Source organism: Diplotaxodon limnothrissa, linkage group LG22 (assembly GCF_057381915.1).
Source record: "Diplotaxodon limnothrissa isolate DT_005_m linkage group LG22, D_limnothrissa_male_GT1.1, whole genome shotgun sequence".
Taxonomy (NCBI): Eukaryota; Metazoa; Chordata; class Actinopteri; order Cichliformes; family Cichlidae; genus Diplotaxodon; species Diplotaxodon limnothrissa.
This window is the reverse complement of record NC_140616.1, coordinates 21,752,709-21,780,227: the sequence shown is the minus strand read 5'-3', so window position 1 is coordinate 21,780,227 and position 27,519 is coordinate 21,752,709. Positions and strand designations below refer to the sequence as shown.

The following is a 27,519-nucleotide window of genomic DNA, read 5'->3' as shown; positions in this document are numbered from 1 at the left end:
AACACGATGGCACGGCTGTGTCAGTGTGTATCGCTGTCGCTGTTGGAAGCTCGGCTGCTTTCATGAAAGCTAGGAAAACGGAAAAAACCCCGAAAGTGACACCATGGCAGAATTTGGAGAAAACATGAGCGCCGTCGGTCCACCGGTTGCTGGCTGTAAAGCTGCGTCAGGGGGAACCGGAACGAGCCTGGAGACGCACCGAGGAGAGCCTGTGTCGAACGGCAGCTGCAGCGTGCCAAACGCCGGCAAGAAGGTCCAGAACGATTCCAGCTGCGAGTCTCCGAAGTGGGAGAGCACGGGTCCAGACTCAGCTGCTAAACCAATCCCTCGACGCAGCAGTCTGATCAAGGTAGGCCACCAGTTTCATCAGCAGAAAACGGCTCATCTTCCTTATTGGAGGGGGGGGGATGCAAACTGTTGCAACTCCAGAAAACACCGAAAGCATGTCTCATATAGCGCAAAGCACTTGAATTAGAGAGCATCACGACCAGCAGTGCAGAAACGCCACGCTGATACTGTGTTGTTGTTGATTTAAGTGAGCCGTGCGCAGATGTGGCGACTTATCACCAAAGAATATCTCGCCAACACTACTCGATAGAATCAAGTTGTAATCTGGAAATAAACTGTTACGCTGCATTGTGACACATTCTGTTAACTTCCTGACCGTGTGTGCCAAATAGGCAACAATCAGGCCCCTCATCTCACCTCGTGTGTGCTGCTGGATGAAGGCATGCTGTGCATTAAGATGCACATCAGGCTAGTTCCTGTCACACTGGAGATGATTGTGTGTGTGTGTGTGTGTGTGTGTGTGTGTGTCACATATTTAGAGGACAAGTGTTGCCCTTTGGGCCCACGACTTCAAACCAAAACTTGCTCACAGTTCCAAATTTGCTTTGCCATACAGCTTCAAGCAGTGTTACCTAAAGGCATCCTGTCAGTGCAAGACCAGAGTAGGAGCTAATAGGTGAAACCACCTGCTGCAGCCTTTGATTAAAATGGGAAATTACATTCACTCCATCCTCTGTGGCCCACAGTAGACTACAAGACCCCCCACCCCATGTTCAATTAACCGCTCTGCCCACACTTACCTGAGTGTCTACGCGAGCAAACGTTTATTGAATGAAAGCCTCCAGACTTAATCATACCCCCCAATACACCCACACCCACCCCACTGGAACAGCGTTTCAGATATTGCCAGATCAATAACATCTAATTAATGAGTTATCCCCTGAGTTTGTCCTTTTATGGTTTTAGGCCTCCCTCTAGACCCGTGGGAGGTCTCGTATTGATCTCCAGTTGCTACTTGTCTCTAGAGCTGCTGCCTGTAAGGACTTGATTATTTGCACATGCCATCGTCCGAGTACCATTGGCTGTAACTCAGCAAGACAGGATGCCAGCCTGTTGGCCAATTTCCTCACACAGTTCGTTTTGCAATATTGCTATTAAGTCATGAACAGTTGGTTATGACAAGTCACTTTCACTGCACACACACAGGCAAATGTTTCTCACTTCCTCGCCCACACGCAGGCCGGCTCCTGTCTTTCTTCTGTTACCCTGGACGCTGTGGCCAGCTTGACACAAAGCATTAAAAAAAAAAAATCTCTTTGCTTCATTGTGGGTCGCAAATGTTGTCCAAATACCTCCTGGCGAGGGCCACACCTGATACACAGCGCCACGTTTGATGTGTGATGTTTAATGGCTCCAGGACATCCCTCTGACCCGCTGCTACAATGGATGGTGATGAAGGACAGCGTGGGAAAGCTCGCTGTACGCATCACATGCCTCCTTTGTGTCAAAGCAAAAAACGATCACGATTCGGTGCTCGCGTTTATAGGTTTCAGAGGGATGCAAAAAAAAAAGAAAAGCGAGGGGTTATGAGTGCATCTGTCAGCACAACAGCACCACACAACACTTGTTTGCTTGACTATGGCAAAACACAGAATTGCTCACAACAGGAGTCTGGGTGGTATGTAGGTAGATAAACAGGAAGCATGACATTCCAGAGCGGTTTTAACAGGAGTCAGGGATTCGTGTCCTGCGTTTGTATGTTCGCAGTAGCTTCGGCTGCAGTATCAGGAGGTCTCGGCAACTGTAATTCCTCAGTGTGGGCTTTATTCCACCTGCAAATCCATTTTTTTCCCTGCCATGCTCTTATGTGCATGATCAGGAGTTTATGCCTGCTTTGAGTTCATCTTGATGTAGATAACATCAGGTAGTCTCCGAGTTTCAAACACCGCACACTTGCACAGACCTGCCTTCTAGTAAAATACAGCTTGGCACAGCTGATATCTGCTTTCCTCTTCACTCATTATTCATGCCAACATAACTTTAGAAAACACCCGGAAAGTGTTGCTGCATGTTTGTGAGAGTGTGTGTGTGTTTAATATGACACAAGGCGTATGTGTGGATACTGCAGTCCTGTACAAACTGTATATATTCAAAGATTTTTCCTTTTTCTTTTTGTATGAACTGCTTTTCCTCTGCATTTATAAATTATGCAGTGTGTTGTAACACTTACACTTGTCTGAGTAAGTAAAGGAGTCATTTGACATTTTGGATTACTCTTCCTTTCTCGCCAAGCATTATATTAGAAGACAGACAGCACTCGTATATCTATTAAGCCTGAATAATGGTCGTCTCGGCCTTGCGTAAACACTGAAAGCAAAAAGCAACAGCTCCCCAGGTTCCAGGTGTAATTTGTAACAGTCAGGTAGGAGGTTGGTATCGCTTTTGTAGCTTAGCTCTCATAAAGACAACAAATTAGTTCCACCTACCTGATATATTGTGAACCCCCCCCCCCCCCCCCCCCCCCCCCATGTGTTGCCAAAGCATCGATGACCTCTTGGGTGCATGGAGACAGGACCAGTGGGGGTGTTCTAGCAGCAGATACTTTGGCTTCTGCATGCCGTGGCTTCTGTTTGTACGTCTGGATGTTCGTATATGTGGGTTTGGGGAGATGGGGGGCTGGTTTAACGCCATGGGCACTTTGCAGTAGGCGGTGACTGCTGCCATCAGTGAGCATCATTACCACGAGGACTCTGCTTGATCTGCACCAATGTCTTGATGGGTGGTGTGTATCACGGTAACATCTGGCTTTATTGCCAGAATCCAAGGTTTCCCAGCAGCATATCGCTTTGTAAATGTCACCTGAAAATGTTTTTTAATGTTGTGGCTGGCTGGTGTATAGAGTGTGTGTATACACATTATTTGTATTTTCTACCGTGGTCACGTTCAGTGGTGTGATCCGGGTGTGTGCCTGGAACGTGCGTGTCACTGCATGTTTTTCAAACTGAGGGAGCAGCATTTGCTGGAGGTGAACACAGCTGGGGAGGATAGCTGATGGAGTGAGTGTGAGCCCCCGAGCACAGTTCACATCAACATCTTTAGTCAGCTTTGTACCGCTTCAGCCTGCATAAGCATGACCCTGCACAGCACGAGGAGGGGATCAAGCTTCCTACTGACTGTGACGGAGCTGCAGGACAGTCTCCCTAATAGCTGACAGCTCATAGCTTTAACCGCTCCACACATGCACTCTAAATTCGTTGCAAAAGGACCCCATATAAGTGCAGCGACAGGTGCTGATGAGTTACGTGAGAAACTCACTTGGCTATGCGCTTGCAGGTGTTGCCCGACTTAATCCTCAGCAGCCTGTTCTTGGTATTAACGGACCCGCTCTTTCTTCAGTAAATGCGTCTCTGACGTTTGTCAGCTGAAATTGTGGTTATCTCTCTGACAAGGTGACCTTTTTCAAGTCAACCTTTTGCTTGTTTCACTTTGTGTGTGTGTGTGTGTGTGTGCGCGCACATGGGACTTCAAAAGGTTCTAAGCGTAAAAGAGCATCTGCTGCTCTTCTTGCCACAAGGGCAGGCGTTCATAGTCAGAGCGAGCAGCTGAGTTACTGCGAAGGCTCGCCACATTTTCCCATACATGGAGCCTCAGACAGAGCTGACCACACGCTGCTTTGTCTGCTCTATTTATCTCCAGTGTCCTGGGCTCTGTTGTGGCCACACATGTGCACCCGACACCCATCACCCCACCCAACATACAGATACCAAGCATGTGAACACGAGATCAGCGTGCGATTAGCCTGCCTTAATGCATGAAGAATTGGCCTGATTAGTGCAGCAATGTGCAACTGTTTAAATCATCAGTTAAGGCAAGAGCGGTTCAGTCTCTTTTGTTGATTGGAAAAAAAACAAAAAAAAACAACCAACGTCTCCATATACATGAAAAATATAAACAATCCTTTCATTAGAAAACCAGCTGTTATTCACCCCATTTTAATGTGGTTCTAAATCACATCCTTGGCCCCCCTGGTTGCACGGTGCTCCAGGGTAAAAGTCTCTTGGAGGGAAAAAAAATCTATGCTATTAAGAGTCCATAATCCACTGTCAAACAGTCCGGAGGCAGGACCCCTTTCCAATTTTCACTCCTCTATTCTTTTCCTCTCACTTAAACAGCCGTCTTTCATTCTATTTCTGTCTCATTTAACAAATCAAAGGCAACTTCCTTTGATGACCTACATCTTCATCCTGCTAGTATGATGTACCAGCTATGTCATCTCGCAAGCTCATACATGACACAATGCACTCGTTTTTTTTCTTCTTCTTCTGACTAATGAAAACACCGTGCTGCACCGCGTCCTGAACCCTGCGGGAGACCAAGTGCAAATCCTCTGATCGTGTGCACTGACGATATTTAGCAATCAAGCTAGAGAACATCTTTATCTATTTCTCTTTGCACTTATTTTTCAGAAGTTTATCTGCTTCCTCTTTCCTGTGTTAGCTAGAATTTGCTGTAACGTCTCTTGTACTCTGTGTCCTTCCCTAAAAACTGCCTCTAGTGTGCTCTGCCACCCAGTTCCTCCCATTTCTCTCACTCTCCATCTATCTATCCCTGTATTCGTCCATCCATCCATCCCGGATTTCTCCATCTGTTCGGTCAGTGTCGAAATCCTAACAGGGACATCAGTAATCTCGTAGTCTCATGATAATCCGAATCTATCTGCAGTAATCTTTTGTGTAGTTTGAACAATTAAAAACTTGCAGACAAAGCCTCATTTTTGCTTTGGTATTAAATGTCAGTGAATTTGCAGTTTTGGTTCTCGTGACTCTTTTTTTTTTTAAAAACTTTTTTTTTTTTAATCAGTTGTTTTTGGTTTCAGGAGGAAACTCCAACACTTTCACTGCTTTTAAAGCCCATATGGTACAATAGATATTCACTTCATGCATCTTGCCCATGTGAGCAACCCTACCCTTTTCCTACTTTTCGTGCAGCGTGGAAGGACAACTGCAAATGACTGTTAACGTGTCAATAGTTGAACAATTAAGAAAGACTGTTAGTCTGCATGGCTGGTATTGCAACATTATGAGAGATCAGTTTCTTCATAGTCATGTTCATGACTTGTTGGTCACATTGTTAAACCTAAAAATAACCATATCAAGTAGAAGGGTTTCACACGTTATTTTTTTTTTCCGCTCTGTCTCTCTCTATCGTCACTTTACTCAAGTCTTGGTGGAGCCCACAGGAAACTCTCTGTGACGGGCTGACAGGCTTCCTGTTTTGAAGCGCAGTTGGTGGTTTTAGAGGCTCATCTCTGTGTGTGAGAAAAAAAAAGCAGACTGAGACATGCAGTATAGAAGTACAAAGTAAATGGGAAATCTTATACGGGAATGGAGGCAGAACTTGTTTTTTTTGTTTGTTTGTTTTCCGTGTCCTTGGGTGTTCCAGTCTGATTTAATAGCATGCATGTTCTTTTATTTATTTTTTTTCTTGTAAGAAAAATTGATGTGTTTGCATTTGCATTTTTATTCAGTTGTTTATCCACTTGCGGGGTTAAAATGTGCCCTCCAGTTTTATCTTGCCAAAATAATTTATTTAGCTCCTGACGTCAGTGCTAGGTGGTTTGATGTTTAAGCTCTTTGTCTCTTTCTGTCAGTAATTTATGTCAGAGGATAACAGGGGTGATCAATCACAGCTTTTTGCAAAGCATGGCAAGGATTTAGTTTGTCGCAATCTCGAGTTTTGCTAGTGGTCAAGTGACGTGCAAATGTCAGTAGAGGTAATGATGATGGGTAATATGTGCACTGCAATTGGGTGCAGATCCAACCACAGAGAGACCCTTACTGGTAATGCCACAGACAGGAAGTGATGCACATTGAGGCCATCATAAGTCTCTTGTGCCTGTCAGTGCAGTGCATGACGGCGAAAAGAAATTCGTGAATGATCGGGTGGTCCTCCAAACTGCTGTGTGAAGGTGCATCCATCTCCATTTTTGTTTGCCGTGCCTCATTCTGGGTCACTGGGAACTTTGCCAGTTTTTCCAAATGAATTATTTTAACAAGACAGAATCTTGGTTTGATTTTCAGATTTCCCCCCTGCTGATGCATCTGAGTCTTTCTAACTGAGTTAAATTTAGAGGTGTTGGTGCAACGGTGCACAGGGGTGTGGGATTTTTAACAAGAAAACGAAATCAGAGAGTTTAATTTTTTCTTTTTCATTCTGTAGTTTTCATATTGGAAGGGCATCTCCTCCACACCCCCTCTCGCTCCCTGTATCATCCCTGCAGGCACCAGGGGTATTTTTAGAGCACTCCCTCATTAAAGTGACTCAAAAAAAAAAAAAAAAGAGTTATTGTGATTGGAAACACTTTCCTGTCCTAATGAGGCGATTGATTCTGTGAGGATTTGGGATGGTTATGTGCCCTTCTTTCCGTCTGAGGGGAGCGTCTTCGTCCTCTGTTAATTATGCCCACCCCCCTTTATCACGTGTTCATTCATATTCCTCAGATGAAACGCAGCTCCCTCCCCCCCTTCTGCCCTCTCTCTCTTATCTCTTTTTGCCTTTCATGTCCGCTGGGTTTCCTTCATATCAAGTGCCGCCTCTCTCTCCCCTCATAAAAGACACAAGTGCTCTCGAGGTTCATATGAAGTCTTATTTGAATGAAACCAGAGTTGTGCAGATGAGTAGGGATTCATCAGCCGCCGATCAATATTCACATATATTTGCTCTGAATGCGAAAACATTATGCTGCTAAGCAGCAATCTGTTAGACTTGTATTTAAAAAGCTTGTATTTAAAAATAAATTAATAAATAAATTAAGGATTGTTTGCTTGTTAGCTATGGACCAACAGAGTGCTGGATTTGATCTTCCTCTGTGCTGCTTTGATTTGTTCACTGTTTCAAAACAACCCTCGCAAATGTATCACTCTTTCAGACAGGGATATTGCTCTTGTGCACCTCAGCGTCATACTTTAAATTGGTTAATTACTTGGTTAACAGCTAAAAATGGTATGAATTAACGGATTTTGATTTATTTCTTTATTTAGTTTTGGTCTTTTTGCAGAATTCCAGTTTCCACTTTGAAATGTGAATCATGCAAAGCTAACCTTGTAACCATTACTACATGAACAATTTCCAAACCAAGCCATTTTACCCCCTCCCTTTAACACGACCTTTATGATTGGCTGTCCCTTGCAAACAGAAGGTTTGCTGTGCTAACAGCCAAAGCTTTTTGCCATATTAAGGAGATCAGTTCTAATTGTGGATCATGAGGCATCATCCAAATTAAGAAGCTTTTTTTTTTTTACTTATAGGGAATACTTCCACATGTGATGATTGCACCATTTGGAACTGTGGTCATGTTTATCCACCATAGTGCTGCTGATCATGAGGTAGAGCAGTTCATCCACCAGCAGACGGTGGATCGATTCCCTCGGGTACTCCAGTATTTTGACATGCCCACTATGGTGGGCAAGGTACTGAAGCTATCAGCGTATATGTGTTTGAACAAATGTTCTGGTACAGACAAAAGTGCTTGTGTGAATGTGCATATAAACTGGTGAATGAGGCTTGCAGTAGAAAAGATCTATATAACTTTCAGTCCATTTATCATTTATAACAATATATGTATAAGACATAAATAAGGCAAAGGATAGTAGGTCCACTTTAAGGGCATAAAATATTGATTAAATAAATTAAGGAACAATCACTGACACAATAATCTCTAATTAAAAATTTATGGGTAATTGCAGTGCTATAATGTTCTATTTCTCATCAATTACATTTTGCCTCCTTGCTTCTGAGAGTCACCAGCAGGTTGAGTTTGTGGGTGTTCTCAGTCAGGCTACTCAGCTGTAATTAAGTTATCCTGCTCCTCTTTGGAGCGTCAATTAAGTCTCTGATTTCATTTAATCAGGACTAGTATATCCATTATTGAATATATTTGCCCACATATATGCTCTTATCTGCAAGCATGAGGCTCTTTGCGGGGGCGACATCTGATTGGTCAATAAATCAGATGGATGAGCTGTGATGGTGTGCTCAGATAAACCGATTGGGTCGGCCTGTGTCATTGTGGAGGGGCAGAATTAGAATGCTGGAGCCTGCTGCTTCCGTCTAGTCAGGTGTGATTAATGGTGAAGGGCAAGAACGAGCAAAGGCTTTTAGCCTGGTATCAGGAAGAACAATAACAAATTGGGAGGAGGTGGCTCTATGAGGTAGACCCAATAATCTCATTTAGGTTTGGTTATATAAGCTAATATGTATTTTAATCCTTTGTGATCCATTCAACGCTGAAAAACTGTTGTCATGACTAAGCAAAGAGTACTCTTCAGAGGGATCGCTGTCTGCCTGAGTCATTTTTCTTATTATTATTACACCCCCTTCTTCTCCTCCTCCTCTTTATCTGTCACATCCTTCTTCTCCCCCTCCTTTTCAGGATGGATCACGTGCTGGTCGGGAGAAGAAGAAGACTGTGTCCTTCAGCAGCAGTCTGTCAGAGAAAAAGATCAGCAGTGCTTCTGATTGCATCCACTCGATGGTGGGTCAGCTACCGTGAGAGCCTTTACATAAAATATAAGCTTTACATAGCTGTACATGAAATATATCTAAGGTAGTATCCATGCATCAAGGGTTTCGGGTAGATCAAAGTCTTACTTTCCAACATGGCTGAAGTCGACTGAGCTCTACTCTGAAAGTTAGTGAGTGATTAACCATATCTGGTTTCCAGGTTGAGGGGAGCGAGCTGAAGAAAATCCGACCCAACTCCCGTGTTTATCAGCGATACTATCTCCTTGATGCCGGCCTCCAGGCTCTATGCTGGGAGCCATCCAAGAAGGAGTCAGACAAAGCTCGGATCTCTCTCTCCTCTATACGTGAGGTCGGTGTCCAAGAAAAGGGAAAGACTTTTCTAAATCAGCCCACCATGGATTTGTTTCACGAATGCCTTCTTAAGCCTTTTAAAATGAATTAGCTGTACAAGTTTGTAACCGTTTCCATACGGTGGATAACAGTTCATTTGATTTTATTAAACCTCGCATAATTTCTTCTTCTCTTTTTTCCTCATCTTCGGGTGTCTCAAACTCCAGGTACGGACAGGTCGTAACACGGAGACCTTCCGCACCAGTGGAGTTTATGACCAGATTTCAGAGGACTGTGCATTCTCCATCATCTATGGAGACATTTATGAAAGCTTGGACCTGGTTGCCAACTCTGCAGAGGTGGCTAACATTTGGGTTATTGGTCTGAGGTAAGACACAGAAAGAAGAAAGAGCAGTTTTACATTGTACACTCATTCTTTAGCTTTTAATCCTTGTGTGTTTTCCACCTCTTAAGCAGCATATGACAGCACAAATATGTGAATAAATAAAAAACCAGCTGTGTGTGAAATTTACATAAAGCATCCTAAGCCTATTGTTTTGTAGTTACTCAGTTTAGTCTGAAGGACTAGTTCAAACATAAATTTAAATGTTTTTCTTCTTATTCTTTGTTCATATTAAAGATGCCTACACTCAATATGCATGTGTAAGTATTCCCTATGAGCCAACATCTTCAGACTATCAACACAGTTTGTTTCCAGCAGTGTTTTCCTGGTGAGGGAGAAGCAAGCTTGTTTCAGACATTGAATGAACTAACAAGGTTTAACAAGATAAAAATGGCTTATTTTGGATTTTAAATCATGCAAAGCTAGTCTATTATAGGTCAAAAGCTATGTGCCCTGTAATTCACACTCATTGTAAGCCAAACGTTTGGTAATAGACAGCTCATCCCTGTAATATTGGCCATCTCTGCAAACAATGTGCATGTTGACGGCCACCATGTTCCATCCATGCTTTAGTCGGGCTGTTTTTATTAATAAAGCCCAACAATCCTCTGGTGGTCTGACTGACGTTACGGTGAACAAGAACTGACGAAGGATTTAATGTGTGATTGAACTGAGATTTTTGTCTTGCAGGGAAGGTTAAGCAGACAAAGTGTGTTTTTCTTTCATGCCAGTTCACTTTCATATCTTGTCACTTTTCTTTTATCTTGTTCTTTTTTGGTATTGATTGTACTGAGATGAATGGTGGGATTTTGCTCGGTTGCCTTTATTATGTAGTCCTTTTAAGTTTTCTTTTTATAAAAGCTTGTGCCGTCAAACATGGGCGGATTTTAAATTGATTTTACTGCTGCAGTAGTTGTATTTTATATTTCAAGCACTGTGCGAGATGTCTGAAATATAAATTAAAATGGAAATGTTTGTGCTGTAGATTTGATCATTTATACCAAAAATATTGTGTCCTACAATAGCTCAGTCTTTGTCTTTTTTTAAGTGCTTCTACATTTTTCTGTCTTTAGGTATCTGATGCAGTATGGGAAACATACCCTCGACATGCTTGCTAGCAGTCAGAACAGTCTTCGTCTTGGCTGGCTGGAGCAGTTGTTCTCCTCTGCTGCTAACCAGGACACACGGGGAGACGCGACAGAAGGGATTCATTTGGAATTGGCTATAAAGCTAATACAAGGCGTGAACCCCGGGGTGAACAGTGGCAAAGTGGAGCACAGGTTTAAGGAGCTTCAAAGACTCAGAGAGAGGATGTGCGAGCTTACGATAGATAACGGATCTGGACTTGAAGACTACAGCGAAAACAAAAAGCTAACGGCAAGAAATGAGCGGGTCACCAAGCAGGAGTTCGTTGAGGTCTTCCACGACTTTTGCACACGTCCTGAGATCTATTTTCTCCTAGTGCAGTTCTCCAGTAACAAAGAGTTCCTGGACACCAAAGACCTGATGAGGTTCATTGAGGCTGAGCAGGGCATGGCTCAAGTGGGTAACTTAGCTTAATCACACAGAAAATTCAGGACAAATATAATCCTAGTCTATCTAATGTCTGTTTACTCTTCTTGCCCTCTAGGTGAGTGAGGAAACCAGCCTGAAACTCATCCAGGCTCATGAGCCATCGGAGAAGGGGCGGGAGCAGGGATACCTGTCATTGGACGGCTTCACCAGCTACCTCACTTCGGCGGAGTGCCACCTCTTTGACCAAGAGCATAGCATCATATGCCAGGACATGACTCAGCCTTTGTCTCACTATTATATCAACTCGTCCCACAACACCTACCTCATCGAAGACCAGTTTCGAGGCCCCTCGGATATCTCCGGCTACATTCGTGCCCTCAAAATGGGCTGCCGGTGCGTGGAGTTAGATGTTTGGGATGGTGCAGATGAGGAGCCGCTAGTGTGTACTGGCCACAGCCTCTCCCCGCCGCTGTTGCTGCACTGTGTGTTAGAAGCAATCAGAAGGTTTGCCTTCGCAGCATCGGAGTACCCGTTAATTCTGTGTGTTGAAAACCACTGTTCGCTTCGACAGCAGAAAGTGATGTGGCAGCATCTCATGAGGATTTTAGGGGAGAAGCTGTACACAGATCCTCCAGATGAAGAGGCTTCATACCTTCCATCCCCGCATGCCCTAAGACATCGAATACTATTAAAGGGTAAAAAGCTAGTGCCGAGTTCTGATGGGGAAGATGGCGAGGTAAGTGAGGAGGATGAAGGAGCAGAGATGTGCCAGAAGATAAAGGCAGTTAATAGTGGAGGGGCAGCGCCTGGAGGAAGTGAGAAGGACACTGTGCAGAAAATCGTTGTCACGTCTAGTCCTTCGAGCGTTCCCCCCAAACGTTTCCAACTGTTGAAGGAGCTCTCGGACTTAGTAAATCTTTGCCAGTCTGTCACCTTTATTGACTTTCCAACCTCGTCCAAAAGCCAAAAACCTTGGGAGGTGTGCTCTTTTCACGAGTCTTTAGCAGTGCGTCTTGCTAGCGAGAACCCCGGGGACTTTGTCAACCACAACAAGCACTTCTTGTCACGGGTGTACCCCAACCCTATGCGTATTGACTCGAGCAACATGAACCCCCAGGACCTGTGGAAGTGCGGTTGCCAGATAGTGTCAATGAATTTTCAGACAGCAGGACTGATGATGGACCTAAACACAGCCTGGTTCCGGCAGAATGGGAACTGCGGTTACGTTCTGCGTCCGGCCATCATGCGGCAGGAGGTGTCTTACTTCAGCGCTGACACCAGAGACACGGTGCCTGGTGTGTCTCCGCAGCTGCTCCACGTGAAGGTGTGCAGGAATAGTGTGTAGACTGCAGTTTAAGTTTTCTAAAAATTCTCTTATAATGTTTGACATTGCAGTAATAATTATTATTATTATTAGAACTTTGTCCTTTGAAGTTTTGCCCTCATTCCTTTGGGTAACAATAGAACCCCATAACATGACAGAATGGCATACATTGCATTAAAAAAAGCCATCAGTCTAGCAAAGCTTATTTAAACATCTGAACCTTTGGATTAAGTTGGACAGTGCATGCTTCTACGTTTACTTCCAAGCAAAGTCATATAATCTAGCTTAACTAGTTTATTATAAACAAGAAGTTTATAATGACTGAAACAGTTAATGAAATGATCTACCTTTCGCTTGCAGGTCATTAGCGGCCAGAATCTGCCAAAACCCAAAGGTTCTGGGGCTAAAGGGGACGTGGTGGACCCATATGTATATGTGGAGATCCATGGCATCCCAGCCGACTGCACAGAGCGCCGCACTAGGACTGTGAGCCAGAATGGAGACAACCCAATCTTCGATGAGAGCTTTGAGTTCCAGATCAACCTGCCTGAGCTTGCTATGGTTCGCTTTGTGGTGCTGGATGATGACTTTATTGGGGATGAATTCATAGGTCAGTACGCACAAGTTTTATACTTATTTATGAGCCCCACAGCTCCTGTGTAGCAACCATGAAATCAATGCGTATGTGATTTCTCCACCACAACAGGTCAGTATACCATACCTCTGGAGTGCCTCCAGCCTGGTTACCGACATGTACCCCTGCAGTCTCTGACAGGAGAGGAACTCCCACATGCCAAGCTGTTCGTGCACGTGGCCCTTACCAATCGCAGAGGTGGAGGAAAACCTCACAAAAGGGGTCTGTCAGTACGCAAGGCCCGAAAGGGGAGGGACTATACAGCTCTGAGGGACTTGGGAATTCGAGCAGTGGATGAAGTTTTCAAAATGGCTGCTCCTCTGCTGAGAGAAGCCACCGATCTGAGGGGAAACATGCAGGTGAGGAAAACTATTACTGGACACAGCCAGCACAATGTCACCATTTAGTTTGGGATCAGCTTTAGTGTTTTTTGGGCCATTTTCATGGTATTTGGAACTCGAAGTGTAAAACGATATCTGTTCACACTTGCTGAGGAAGAAAACAAGAATAAAGTAAAACGTGTCATTCTACAAAACGAGAACGTGCATATATAGTAAATATACATTACTTGGTGTAATTACGTCTTCCAACAAATTGAGAAGGGGTCGTCTTTCAACATAGAACTGAAAACACAGGAATCAGAATCTTAATAAAATGTCATCCTCTCCCTCCTCATTCCTCACTCCTTCCTCCTCCTAGTCAGGCCTCTAGCACATGAAAACGTACCTAAACATGCTAATTGATTCCCGATATTGTCACGATTAGTTACTGTCAGCAGATTAGACATGCAGCCCTGTCCTCTCTGGATTAGCCAGCTAAACAACAGCTGGTTATACTCTAACATTATGCCAGCTAATGTTAGGCTGTCTCTAATAAACAGTTTGAGTACATATGAGTCAATCATATGAGTGTTTATTCGCTAAGTGTCCAAGTCCATCAATGTTAGAGCCATTGCAGCTTGCAGAGGCAGCAGCTATCAGAGTCTAAGGGTTTGATATCCTCAACAACTCACCTGAATATCGCTGTTATTGTTATTGCAAACTGACAGCCTACACTCACTACGAGTGAACGGTGTCCAGAGTTATTTGTCCTAAAGCAGCCACCATAGCTAGGATTAGGCACATGAATTGAGAGGGGTAAGAAAACAGAAATCAGTTGACATCTAGTGGTAAGATCTTACGCACTGTTGCTGTTGAGAAATGCATCTCCCAGCTGTGGTGGAGGAAACTGACTATACAAAGTAAAGTTGGCTTTTTTTCTGCCGATTTGTAAACTTGTTTATTTTACCTGCAAATTTCTGCATTTTAACCATGGGAATTCCTTAGGACTAAATTGATGTATTTTTCATGAGGAAATTAAATTACAGTTAAAGATTAATAGATATAAGTTGATCCATATTTCACTTCAGTCCCATTTTTATTCTATTTATTTATTTTTCATAGTGCCAAGTAACAACGATAACAGTCGCCTTAAGGCGCTTTATACTGTAAGGTAAAAACCCCAGAGAAAATCCCAACAAACAAGCCGCTATGAGCAAGCACTTGGTGATAGCAGGAAGAAAAAACTCCCTGTTGACAGAAAGAAACCCTTGGAAGAACCAGGCTCAGAGAGAGGCATCTGCCATGATCGGTTGGGGGTGAATGAACGAAGATGGGATAAAAGACACGCTGTGGAAGAGAGTCCGAGAATAATAACTAATAATTAAATGCAAAACGGAGAGTACAAAGCAGTGAGTGAAGAAGACACTGTATATTGATATAAATATATCAACTGACATTGCACTAAAGAAGCTTACATAGGTGATAAACAGAGCTGAAGACTGACGATGCAGAGGGACAAGTGACGAGGTCACCGAAAGAGTTGAATAAATTTTATTATAAGTTGAGTGTTGGATTAATAAACTATCAGCCTCTGTAAACTATTAATAGAGGTTAACCTTAAACCTTGAAACTACGTGGCAGAGTCCCAACATGGTTGAGCTGAAGCAGGTTGGAGACTTGGATGAGGATCTCTGAGTGAACAGGGTGAGGTCGAGATAAATGAAAGACGAGCACTCAGGTTTATATCAGCAGGGACAGAGGCTGATTAGCTCCCAGAAAGCAGGCAAGGAAATTATTAACCCAAATGCCCGGGAATGTGTTGAACTTGCACAGAAGCTTCATTGTCTTTCATTAATGGTCGAATTAACCTTTATGAACCAAGCGGCAGTTTTGTCTGTGGGTCCTTTTGTTACCCTATGCCAAACAGTAATTACATGTTCTGTGAATGTGTATGAGACTGTTGGCCATCCACATCTCTTGATTGCTTCCATTTCACTCTGAACTACTGCCACAGCACAGCAGCAGGAGCGCAATCAAATACAAATAGCTCTGTTGCAGGATTTGGGGTGTAGGGTGTGCATGTGTGTGACAGAGAATGAAACGAAATCAAGTCGCAGACTTGTGTCGCAGAGTGTAGGAGAGATTTCACTAGTTTTCTTGTCTTTTTTTTCCCACGCAATTCAGTGCCTCTGTTTTTTTTGGTTTTTTTTCGTCCAATTAGGACAGTGAATAGGAGAAGATCGTGTATTCTTATTTAGCTACTGATTAAACATGTCCTTCCTGCTTTTTTTCTTTCTTTCTTTTAAACAGAACTCCGTAGCAGTGTTCAGGGAGCTGTGTGGGGTGTCGGCTGTGGCTAACCTCATGCAGTGCATACTGGCTCTGAGCTCTAGAGTTTCAGAACCAGAGGGGATGCCTTTACTACTGTTTGACCTGCGGGACCAGTACCCCACCCTGGAGCCCCAGGGGTCTTTGCCTGATGTCCTCCGCCGGGTTGTCTCTACTTATGAGATGGTGAGAAAGGAAGAGACCTGACAGTTAATATTCTGTATGTTTTCGCACCAGATAAAGGGCTCTATGTGACTCATAAATCTGAAATTCATCAAAAGGAAGGAAAGACCAAACAAAGGCAACGTATCAGTCATCCCCCAACCGCTTGGCTTGACAATGAAAGCTCCCCTCCCAAACAAAAGCTTCCTTTTTAGCCAATAGTTTCTGAAACCCGACATGAGCTTTTCATTGTTATGTAGCGGGCAACATCCCCATTTGTTCAAGTCTCATAAACACGCTGGCGACATCCTCACCTTGACCTAAATCTACTTTGTGTTTCCATCCAAAACGAACTGCAGAGTTTCATTCACCAAGTGGTTTAACTGACTGAATTTATGTAACGGCGTCTAAAAATAAATCCAGTCACTGAAGAAGAACTTCCCCCGTGGAAACTAACACAATGAGAGGAGGAAAAAAAAACAAAAAACCAAGCAGGGTCAATTGGTCTGCAAGTTAACTCTTCATTCAGTCAATGAGGCAGGGTGAGTTGGTGTGTTCGAGTGGGTTTTCCTGTGTCGTAACTGAAAGGATGAGTCTTTCTTTCCATCCTCGCTTTTATATAACACTTTCAATAATTTTCCCTTTGGTTTTTGCCGCCATCTTTCAATGCCCTCCATATTTCCTCTATCACTGATTAATCTCTTGCAGTTACTGCGTTCTCTTGGTCCCTCTGGTGTCTCTTTGTGAATGTGGCTGTCCAGCATAAGTGGGTTTTGTACATCTGTGGGCTAGCATTCAGTGGACTGCTTTGCCTGTGTTGCAGTGTTAAAGTGTTGCTGTGGTGAAGAACGCTACGCCTCTGTTTTTTTCTTTCTTTCTTTCTTTTTCCTTCCACCATCTGCCTGCCTGCAACATTATTTCTTGAAATTGATATTTGCTCAAAGTGCACTTGTTCCCGTTTCATATTAGATGTATCCCGGGAATCTCTCGGGCAGGATGATGGACAGTCGGTATGAATTGCAAAGTTAGCAGCGCTATCGGGAGAGTATATGAAATGAGGCTGCGCAAGTGTGAATGAGAAAAAGAGACTTGCTGTCATGGAGAAAAATGAAAGGGTTTCTTTTTATTGAGTCATGATTAATGTTTAGCAGAATGATTTGTAACCCCTTAATTTAACTACAGCTTGTCAATGCTATGCATCTAGCCTCTGCACAGACACAGGCTGTCTATTTGTGAATTAGGATGTAAGCGTGTGTGTGTGTGCGTGCGTGCGTGTGCGTGCGATTAGCCACACTTGTTTCCAGCCGAGCAGATCAGAGTTGAAAAAGCTCCCGCTGTTGCTGAATACTATTTGCATAGATTTGAATGTTGTTCACATAAATGGATTCCACACCTCAATTCTGGTGCCTGTAAGGGTTTGTGAGAGTTGATCAGGAAGAAGCGACTTGTTTTATCTGTCTTTGTGTTTGTCTTGTGGGGTCATGTTCAAAGAGCTGCCATATTAGTCTGGGGATGACTTTATTTGCATGCACCTGTCAATTTCCAGTCATCCATTAAATGTGGGAACAACACGTTATTATTGTTGTTGTTATTGTTATTACTACATTCTTTAAGTTGAAGTGCACAGTGTGGTATGTACAGACGGTACTGTGCCGAAGTTTTGAGTCAGCCCTCATTTCTTTAAATTTTGCTGGGAAAATGAGAAATATATCTGGCCATGATTATAATGTGCTTGAAAGTCAAAATGTATTATGTCCAACTTTATTCTTTAACACAGTCTGACCTCTCTTAGGTAAGTTTTCCTGTCATTACTTTAAGTAATCTTCAGGAATAGTTCTCCAGGTTTCTTGACACATTCAAAGCTCTTATATGGATGTTGGCTGCCTTCTTGTTTTGTTCTCTGTCAAGATGATCCCACACTGATTCAATAATGTTGAGGTCTGGGGAGGCTAATCCTTGACCGATAGTCTTCCATTATGTGTTTTGTTTGTTTGTTTGTTTGTTTGTTTTTTTAAATCCAGGTATGCTTTTGCTGTATTGGCAGTGTGTTTGGGATGATTGGCAACGGTTTCCTTTTTCAGAATGACAATCAGACTCTTTCCAGACTGTGTTGCATGGTGGAGCAATACTTTTGTGTTTATAACTCCATCAGTTTTGACAAGATGTCTAACACCACTTATTGAAATGCAGACCCAAACCATGACTGAGCCTCCGCTGTGTTTTGGCATACCTCAGCCTTTTCTCCCTGTTTCCCTTCTGTAAAAATGGCTTCTTAACAGCCATCCTATCAGAGAACAGCAGATGGGCTGGATTATTTTTTTTTTCATATTTCTTTAAGCCAGTTCATTGTTTGCCCTCAATTTCTCAAAGTCTCTTAACAGTTTTTAAGGACACACTGCAGAGCATGCTCAGAGAAAAGTTTTTGGCTAATCACTTTTTGGGAATCATCTTGTTGTTGCAAAGATACAAGGTTCATCCCTTGAGTTAGATGCTTAATGCAATAATTCTTGGTCAGTAGATTAAGTAAATGAATTAACAAACGAGCAAACATTCCTCTGAAAATGGATGAAAAAGCATCTAAAATCCAAGAAAATCCGGAGAACTATTATTCAAGAGGACTTGAAAGTCCTTAAAGATCTTAAAGGACTTAAAGATCTGAGTGGTGGCGCAACACTTTTGCACAGTGCTGTGCACTATATTCCTCTTCAGCAGATTAGACACATTTCTTCAAAGTTAAACTCTGTGATTTCTTCTCCTTCATGCTCTTTAATGTGAATCATGTTGATGCTTCCCTGTCTGCAGATGGTCCAGGCGAGCAGAGCAGTGATGGAGCTCTCAGATGGAATCCACGACAAGATCCTGCATATACAGACAACAGGTGTGTAGGCGTGCGTGCGTTTAAATGAGATTCTCCTATCTAGAGTGCGTGTAATGAGTATAAACCAATCTATCTCCATATTTCTAGCATACTCCCACACAGCCTCTTTAGCAGTGCTATATAGATGGCTGCAGTGGCTGATTACCGTCAGCTCCCTTCCTTTCCTCTCCCACTATATTTTATCTGTCTTATCACCGCTGTTAGACAAGGTTAGATGAGGCTTTATACTGGCTCAGTTTGTGTGTGTATATTTTGGCTGGAGGAGATTTTAAATTGGTGCAACTCCCATCATCCATCACCCATCTGTCTGTTAAGTGAAGGGCATGAAATCTGACCTGCCGATATCATTTCTGTGATCTTTGGCAGAGGTTTGTTTACTTCAGCAGTATCCCTTGGGTCATCTGACTTTAGTTAGCCAGACTGTTGTCATAGAGGCCATAAACAACCCCCTCAAACACATTGCTGCACACAACACATTACGCACATCACGTTCATCACCCTGTTTTAGTGTCTGGCTGTCACCCAGGAAACAGCTTGACTGACATTTAGACATGTTAACCGGTTTGGTGCAAAGGGGGGAAAAAAAAGTGATAAACATTCACAGTATATATGTATGAATCTGAAGGCGGTGAATTTCACAAGCTGCGCTTACAAATGTCTCACTTTTGTTTTCCCTTCTAAAGAACTCTTAGTACACATTAAATATTAAAGCGTCCATGAGCTTTGTAAGAATGTTGCAGTTTGAAATGATGCAAAAAATTGTTGGCTTTTCCAATGCCACCCTTGAGCAAAATATGAATAGAAAAAAAAAAACCACACAAGGGAGGACTCCAGTTAAACTCCAAGTCAAATGATATTCGGAGAGAAAGATGATGGTTCAGCTGGGGCCACTCCAGTGGAGAGACAAAGTATTTGACTGAGATGAATGTTGTTTACAACTTTGCAGACTCCTCCACTCTGCTCCCAGACAACTCATCACATCCTCCATTGGACTTTATTTTCTTGTTTTCGGGGCCGCTGCTCGACTCTGCGATCAAACTGCATTTGACATATTCATCTGTTTTTTTCGCAGTTACGAGTACAGCGATGGCCACTCTGTGCCGAGAGATCCCTAAAGTGTGTGTTTTCTGCACTCATCTGATAAAGAGCTGCTGCAGAGCCTTAGGTCTGATCTTGTGAGCAAAGCTCTTCCTGTGTACAAAGGAAATCTGGTGATCAAGTGATCCCAAAGGCGGAGGTCCACCTCTAAGCCTGGGAAGAGGGAGTTGGCAGCGAGAAGGCATAAACCAGTCACTTGGGGGGGCACGGGATGATTGGTGACAGAGATACTTGGCTGGAAGTTGCATCAGCCGTTACAAAAGCCGTGGGAAGATGAATGGGAGAGATGGATGGCTAGAAGGAATGCTGGGAGGGAGACAAGAACACCAAGGGAGAAGAAAGGAAATCCACTCCAGTTTAAGGGTGTGCTGGGGAGGGGAATTCTCAGCTGTCACTAGTGGTATACATGTATATTAGATGCTTTGTAACTTACATTTTGTTAAGTGTGAAACTATTATAACACCAGCCTCAAAAGCTATTGCTTTGCTGCTGTTCCTGCTCACGAGCTACACTAGTTTCACTTCTGTCACACCCTGAAGTGCACAGGCAGCGAGGTGAGAAGTTAAACCTCAAAGAAAAAGCGAAAGCAAGATTCTTGTGGGTGTTAATTTTCACATCTGTCAGAGATGATGCTCCATCACTGATTCAAATGCACTGTCAATTTATGCTGCTGTGAACACCTCACATATAATTCTAGTCTCTCTCGGATGTGTGTAAATGGTAAATGGCCTGTATTTGTATAGTGCTTTACTAGTCCCTAAGGACCCCAAAGCGCTTTACACATTCAGTCATCCACCCATTCACACACACATTCACACACTGGTGATGGCAAGCTACATTGTAGCCACAGCTGCCCTGGGCGCAGTGACAGAGGCGAGGCTGCTGGACACCAGTAGGCAACCGGTGAAGTGTCTTACCCAAGGACACAACCACCGAGACTGTCCAAGCCGGGGCTTGAACCGGCAACCTTCCAATTACGAGACGAACTGCCAACTCTTGAGCCACGATCGCCCCAAATCCAGCAGTAAAATGAATCTGCAAGGCTTGCCTGCTCAAATGAATGGGATTAAAAACTAAATGAAAAATCTAAACAAAGGACAGAAAAAGGTTGACTCTAAGCAGATGCTTGTGTAAAGCCCAGACATGGATCGTTTTTATCTTTTTGTTTTCCATCCCATCTCAGTAATCATCAATCGTCAATAAAACTTCTGCTTGTGAGAAATAACCTTCCTCTCATCTCATCCTGATCCCAGTTTAAGATTTTAAAAGGCACTTTTTTTTCTCTCCTTTCCCTGCATTGATGTTTCTTTGTGTGAAATAATAAGTTCTCAAGACAACAGCATAATCCAGAAGAAAGTTTGATTGGCTCATAGGGAAGCCTGCACACAGTAGTCCTAGCTTTGCGCGTCTTATCACCTGCTCTTCTTGTGTTTCTCCTTTCCGTCTTCAAACTGGACAGGATCATTCGTCCTGGACTTATTCTCTCACTCCTTATTTCTTCTGAGAGGGTGGCGACAGGAGAAACGGGTCAGGAAAAAAAGACTATTGGAGAACAGCAACATTTTTCCTTCTTTGAGGGCCTCTTTAAATTGGTTGTTAGGTAGTAAAATTATCTTAATTGCGGGAGCATAACATTTGGAGGAGTACAGTTTGTTCCTCCAGTATGGAGAGGTCGGTCACAGATGAAAAACGCCATCAAGGGATATAGAGTCATACCCACTTTTTTTTCTAATTTTGGGAGAACTTGTCCGTCATTAACCCCAGATGATCAGCTGCTTTTCCCTCAGGGCGCTGGCCTCTGTGTGACATCTGGAAGTATAGATTTTACACTTCATCAGATGCTCACAGCCCGGTCGTTTCTTGACGAGATCTCTGCTGGAAGTCGGATCATTTCCATCTCAGTTGCTTCACGGTTCAGGCTGAGGACATAAAGTGACGATGACAAATACCTGTCACATGCTGATTGGCTGGCCCTGAAGGCTATTTTATCTCTGGGTCAAGACCCTGTATCTGGGAGTGTTGTTTGCCTGTGTATGCACACACTGAACAATATTGGCTTGAAAAATACCCCCCTCCCCACCCTCGACTTCGCTTGATTTCACAGGGAAATAGACACAGTCGCACACGCACACTACAGTGGCACGTAGGCTTTGAGTTGCCTAGCAACCACGCAGTAAAGGTTATTATTCAGGCAACTTATGTAGGTGTGTGTGAATGTAGAGCAGTGACAGCGTATGTGTGTGCAGGTGCGTGTCCATGTTTGCAGACGTTTATTGACCGGGAAGAATCATGTGTCAGGGATGGGTGAAATAGACTAGCACCCAATCTGTTCACTCTTCTGCGTGTGTGTGTGGTCCACATTTTGGCATGTCTAACGTCTGGGTTCTTGTTGATAGCTCACACTGATGTGTGCCCCATGTTAACCCACTTCTGGGTTTCCATGGTAACAGTGGGACAGTGGCCCGGAGCGGCCAGAGGAAGCCAGGAACACAACTCATTGCACACAGGCTAACTAGCTGCCGGCCTGACTTCTGTGACGCTGTCTTAATTTCTCTGCGTCTTTCTCTCTCAAGTCTCTCAGACGCCTGGCAGTTTCATTTTGTAATCGGCTATTGTTTATTTGTTTATTTATAAGGAACCCCATTAGCTTCCACAACAGTGGTTGCTAGTCTTCCTGGGGCCCAAGCCATCAAATATCTCCAAATAAAATGTTACAACAATTAGATCTACAGTAAAGTTTTACAATACTGAAATGTAAACATGTGAATATTAAAAATTATATAAAAGCAGAAAACCAAAACAAAACACTCAAACAAAATACACAATTTCCATTACAAGTGATATTACCCTCTACAATTTTTACAAATACATTAAAAACTGCCTAAATAGGCTTTTAGGTGATTTTTAAAATTATGAATTGAAGCCAATTCTCTTATTGCCTCAGGCAACTTATTCCACTGAAACGATGCTCTGAATATAACAGAGTTTTTCAAAAAGTTACTTTTAACACGAGGAATTACTAAATTGTGGTTGGTTGAGAATCGTGTGGCATGATTATGAATTTCATCTGGATACTGCAACTGAGCACAAAAAAAGTGTGGTGTGTTTAACAGTATTGTTTTCTTTAAAAATACAAGTAAGCCATAGTATAATTTAGCTTGTACAGAAAGCCAAGAAAGTTTATCATGCATTTTGTCAATACTTGTATAGTATGAACACCTTAACACTAATCTGTTAAGGTGTGTATGATGTGACTTAATTTCCCCCAAAAGTTTGAAGATTACACAGGTACACATCCTCCACCTGTGTCTTCTAGAATTTGGTTTGTTAAAAAAGTACAAAAAAACGTCATCAACTCCAGGCTTAAGAAGCCTGGAAGAAGACTCCAGGCTTGAGAATAATGAAAAATGGCCATCAGTATTTACTGACTGAACAGAGACAGAGTTGGTCAAATAGACCTCCTTAATGCGATCCAAAGGTGAGCGTAGAATCTTCTGGGGCTTAAGCTTATGCAGATGTAATATTGAAACTCACTGATTGACCCAGAGCACAAAGATCATTGGGCAGATATGAACATTGAATGTGGGGACAGCCGAGCAAAGGTGATGTGAGAAGCTAAATATGCAGTACAAGTTAAAATGTAGCTGCAAGTGTCAGAGGGGGAAAAAAAAAACCATCAGAGAAAGGCAGGGTGCACTCAAGCAAGCTTGATGTTTAGACTCATACTTTTACAGTTCTGAATTTGCAGCACACAAAGCAACTGACTGCAGCAGTCACTTTGGAAAGATAAAACCCGGCCAGCAACGTGTGCGAGCTGTGGACCAAAGATTATCTTAACCAAAATTCAGCTACATTCATATAGCACCAAATCACAGCAGCAGTCGCCTCAAGGCGCTTTTATATTGTGAGGTAAAAACCCTCCAGTAATACAGGGAAAACCCCAACAGCCAGACAACCCATTGTGACCAAGCACTTGGTGAAAATAGGAAGAAAAAACTCCCTTTTAACAGGAAGAAACCTCCAGCAGGGCCAGGCTCAGGGAGGGGCAACTATCTGCCATGATCAATATTGTCCCAGCTGGGATAGACTCCAGCCCCTCAATAACCCCCAAATGAATAATAATGAAGGTTTAAAGAAACTGAACGGATGGATGTTTGAAAGGATAGAGCTGGCATCTAATATAAAAGGTCACTACGACATTCAATCGTAGTAATCGTGTAATTCCAGTTTTTTCCTCTTAGTCAGATTGTGAAACAGGTAAGCTTTAGTACTCGAGACATGCCCAGCACATCCCTAGCATGATTATCTCAGTGTTCCTGGTAGATTTTGCTCCACTCGTTCGCTGTATGACTTAACAAAAAGTGGTGTGATGGGGCATTATTTTATTTTATTTTTTTTGGGGGGGGGGGGCGCGGCAAATGATGTGGGGGAAAAAAAGAGCTTGTCTCTGTTTGTAAGCTAAATTATGTATGACATCCTTAGAAAGTCAGAGTAAGGTCAGATGAAATGTTCTCATATTGGACACAGCTCTGTGTGGAAGTAGGAGACCTGAAGGCTACTGCGTCAGTGATAATTATGTTGTTCACTTGGAGGAAAAAAAACAATTTTATTTAACATGATTCATTTTTGTTTTTATTTTCATAATGAGAGTATAGATTGAGGCACGGAAGTAATTTGAAATAAATGCTAACATGCTCACAACAGTGGCACTGTGCAGATGTTTAGCAGGTGTTGTCATGTTAGTATGGCCTGTTAGCCATGTTGATTGCCTTGGAGAAAAGTGCACCATGTTCCTGTAAAGGATGATATACTTCTTTTTTTAATTTTTTTTAAATTAAATTTAAATGTACGAGATTGGACTTAAATGGAAGTCTGATCTGCTGTGGTTCTTTGCTTTTTCGTTCTAGCCATGGAGTTTCACGAAAAACTGCAAAGCCTGGGTACGAAAGAGGGGCTGAAAGGTTCCAAGGTCAGCAGAGCAGTTGAGCGTTTCAGCTGGAACATCACCATCCTTAAGGTCAGTTATACACTCATGCACGCTGAAAAAGCCCAACAGCCAATCGGGGCAGAGTATCAGAACATGTTTCAGCCTCTGGCTGGTTGCTCATACTTTGTTCTTTCAACCTCCCTGCCCTCACCCTTGTTCTTTGTAACCCCTGCCTCCTGATTTTTGTGTTCCCCATCTTTCCTGACACCCAGGGCCAGGCTGACCTGCTGAAACACGCCAAGGCTGAAGTCCTGGAGAACATGAAGCAGGTCCGTGATGCTGCTCTGGCTGGAAACCTCACCAAGGAGAGAGCCGGATTAAGACGGGCAAGCTCCCAGACACGCAGAGGCCACAATGAAAAACTTGCAATGAGTACTAGAGGACAGTCGGCATAGCAAGTAGAAAAAAAAAAAAAGAGGGCACCTAGCTGCTGTGAAAAACTCTTTTCACTTCTGTGTGTGTCTGTGTCTGTGTGTGTGTGAGACACTGTCTTAGTCTCCCAGAGTGGGCAAGCTATCAAAGTGTTTTGTAGGCATTACAGAGAGTAACAGATATTAAGAAAGAGAAACAGGAGAACTGATGAATGCAAGTCTTCAAAACGCAGCCACTGTAAGCTCACCTGTTACTGAACCTTCGAGCCAGAGAAGGCGGTGCACAGCCAAGGGAAGACTAATGAAATGCGAAGCTGCCGAGATGAATGTAGTTACTGAAGCCAAGGTTGAGCGGTTTGTACTGTATTAAACTGTAAATAAGCCAAATGTTTAATGTTCACTTGTTATGTGCAATGTTTTCTGAGGTCAGGGGATGATTGAAACCAGAAGCCAAAACCTTTTTGAAAAAAAATGATGGTGACTTTTACTCCACAGTGATTAAATTCAGATTGGTGTGTAAGACAGCTTGCGTGTGAGTTAAAAGAAACAGTTTGTCAAAGGATGTGTGGATGTTTGAGGTCTTCTGTCGTTACTTGTGGACCAACGCAGTCTCTTCTTGTCTCTCTAGATTTTGATTACCTGTCTTTTGGTCCCCAGTCGCTGCTCTTCACTCAACTTCGATTCAATTAACTTGAGGTCCTTTGTCTTACTAAAAATCCACCACTTTGCCATCTTACTACGGTCTTACATACAGTATTCTATATTTTTGTATTTACATAAAAAAAAAAAAGGCTTGTGCTAATGAACCCGGTGTTACCTACCAAAACGATCAATTCCAGAAGTGTAAATATGTGGTTAGAGGGAACTAATACTGTTATGTTTGTGTTTTAAAACTCTGTACAGTATTTTATTAAGTAATTCTATCCTTTTACTGCAAAGAATATTTTACATAAGTTATTGATCCTGAATGAAAACATTCCAGATACATATTATTGGTGTAGATAAATGAGGCTCGAGCAGTTCTGTAAAAGGTCAGTTCACGATTACCTTCCTCAGCAGCCAGGATGAAAATAAACTAGTTTTTAAATGACTTGTGCGCATGCCTCTGTTTTTCTGCAAGACTTGATGGAGCTTTCAGCTATAGTGACGCATGACACAAGCAAGAGGAGTGCTGCGATGACAGCTGGGGAAGCAGACCTGTGATGCTGCTGCGATGAGCAGTTGGGAAAAAAAAAACAAAACTAATTACAGCTTCCATATAAAGCTTCGGTGCATCACGGTTGAAAGGTCACAATTAATGACTATTTCCAACCATTAAAACATGCACCAATGACCACTTTATTAGGTACACCTTGCAAGCATACTGGCAGCGATTTTGGTTCATTGATATCAGTTTCTGCAGATTTATAAGCTGAACATTCATTATGTGAATCTCCCATTACAATATATCCCAAAGGTGCTCTATTGGATTGAGAGCTGCTGACTGGAGGCCATTTGAGTACATTGAACTCATTGTCATGCTCAAGAAACTAGTTTGATTAGTTTTGTGACATGGCATGTAATCCTTCTGGAAGCATGCCCACACTGTAGTCATAAAGGGATAGCTGTGTCAGCAACAATAGTCAGGTAATAGTCTGGGGTTTAAATGATGCTGAACTGGTACTAAAGGGCTCAAACTGTGCCAAGATCAGCCTCACCATTACATCATCACTAGCCTGAACCATTGATGATAAGAAGGATGAACCAATGCTTTCATGTCACTTATGGCAAATTCTCTCTCTACCATCTTGCAGTAGGAATCATGGCATCAGACCAGGCAACATTTTTCCAATTTTCTACTCTGACTGGAGAACAGAAGTAGCTTCTCTTTCCTTTTCTTAGCTAACAGCATAACAACAGTGGTATGGCCTTCTGCTGGTGTAGCCCATCTCCATAACAGTTCAATGTGTCTTGCATTTAAAAATTGCCGTGGTTGTAATAAATAGTCATTTGAGTTGTTGTTGATTTCGAAGCAGTCTGGCTATTCTCCTCTGACGGCTGGTATCAACAATTTTTTTGCCCAAACTGCTGTTAATTGGATATTTCCCCCTTTTTCAGTGTAGAGATGGTTGTGCAGGAAAAATCCCAGCAGCTCAGCAGTTTTTGGAAACACTCAGATCAGCTCATCTGACACAACTGTTCAAACTCAAATCACCTTTCTTGTCCACTCAGAGGCTTGGTTTGAACTCCAGCAGGTCATTTTGACCAACTTTATGAGCCTAAACACATTGAGTTGTTGCTATGTGACTGGCTGATTACATATTTGCATTAACAAGCAGTTGTAAATGTGAACATAGTAAGTGTTTGTACATATAAATG

At 42.8% G+C, this 27,519-nt stretch overlaps 1 protein-coding gene across 1 annotated transcript; it reads left to right on the top strand.

Annotated features, from left to right (window-relative positions):
- Window positions 1-25,185, top strand: LOC146609920 (inactive phospholipase C-like protein 2). Its single transcript, XM_085345726.1, has 12 exons — window positions 1-349; window positions 8,720-8,821; window positions 9,011-9,160; window positions 9,369-9,529; window positions 10,618-11,086; window positions 11,175-12,383; window positions 12,744-12,993; window positions 13,090-13,376; window positions 15,648-15,851; window positions 18,630-18,705; window positions 24,711-24,820; window positions 25,003-25,185. Exons 1-12 carry the CDS (start codon window positions 104-106, stop codon window positions 25,183-25,185), a joined length of 3,447 nt encoding a protein of 1,148 aa, XP_085201852.1. The 5' UTR covers window positions 1-103.
- The last annotated feature ends 2,334 nt before the right edge of the window (window positions 25,186-27,519 follow it).

What these genes read in the sequence shown, in the direction of transcription:
- LOC146609920 (XM_085345726.1), top strand. Translation starts at nt 104, where the DNA reads ATGGCAGAATTTGGAGAAAACATGAGCGCCGTCGGTCCACCGGTTGCT. An exon ending in CTGATTGCATCCACTCGATG is followed by an intron (nt 8,822 to 9,010) that starts GTGGGTCAGCTA and finishes TCTGGTTTCCAG; the next exon opens with GTTGAGGGGAGCGAGCTGAA. An exon ending in ATCTGAGGGGAAACATGCAG is followed by an intron (nt 13,377 to 15,647) that starts GTGAGGAAAACT and finishes TCTTTTAAACAG; the next exon opens with AACTCCGTAGCAGTGTTCAG.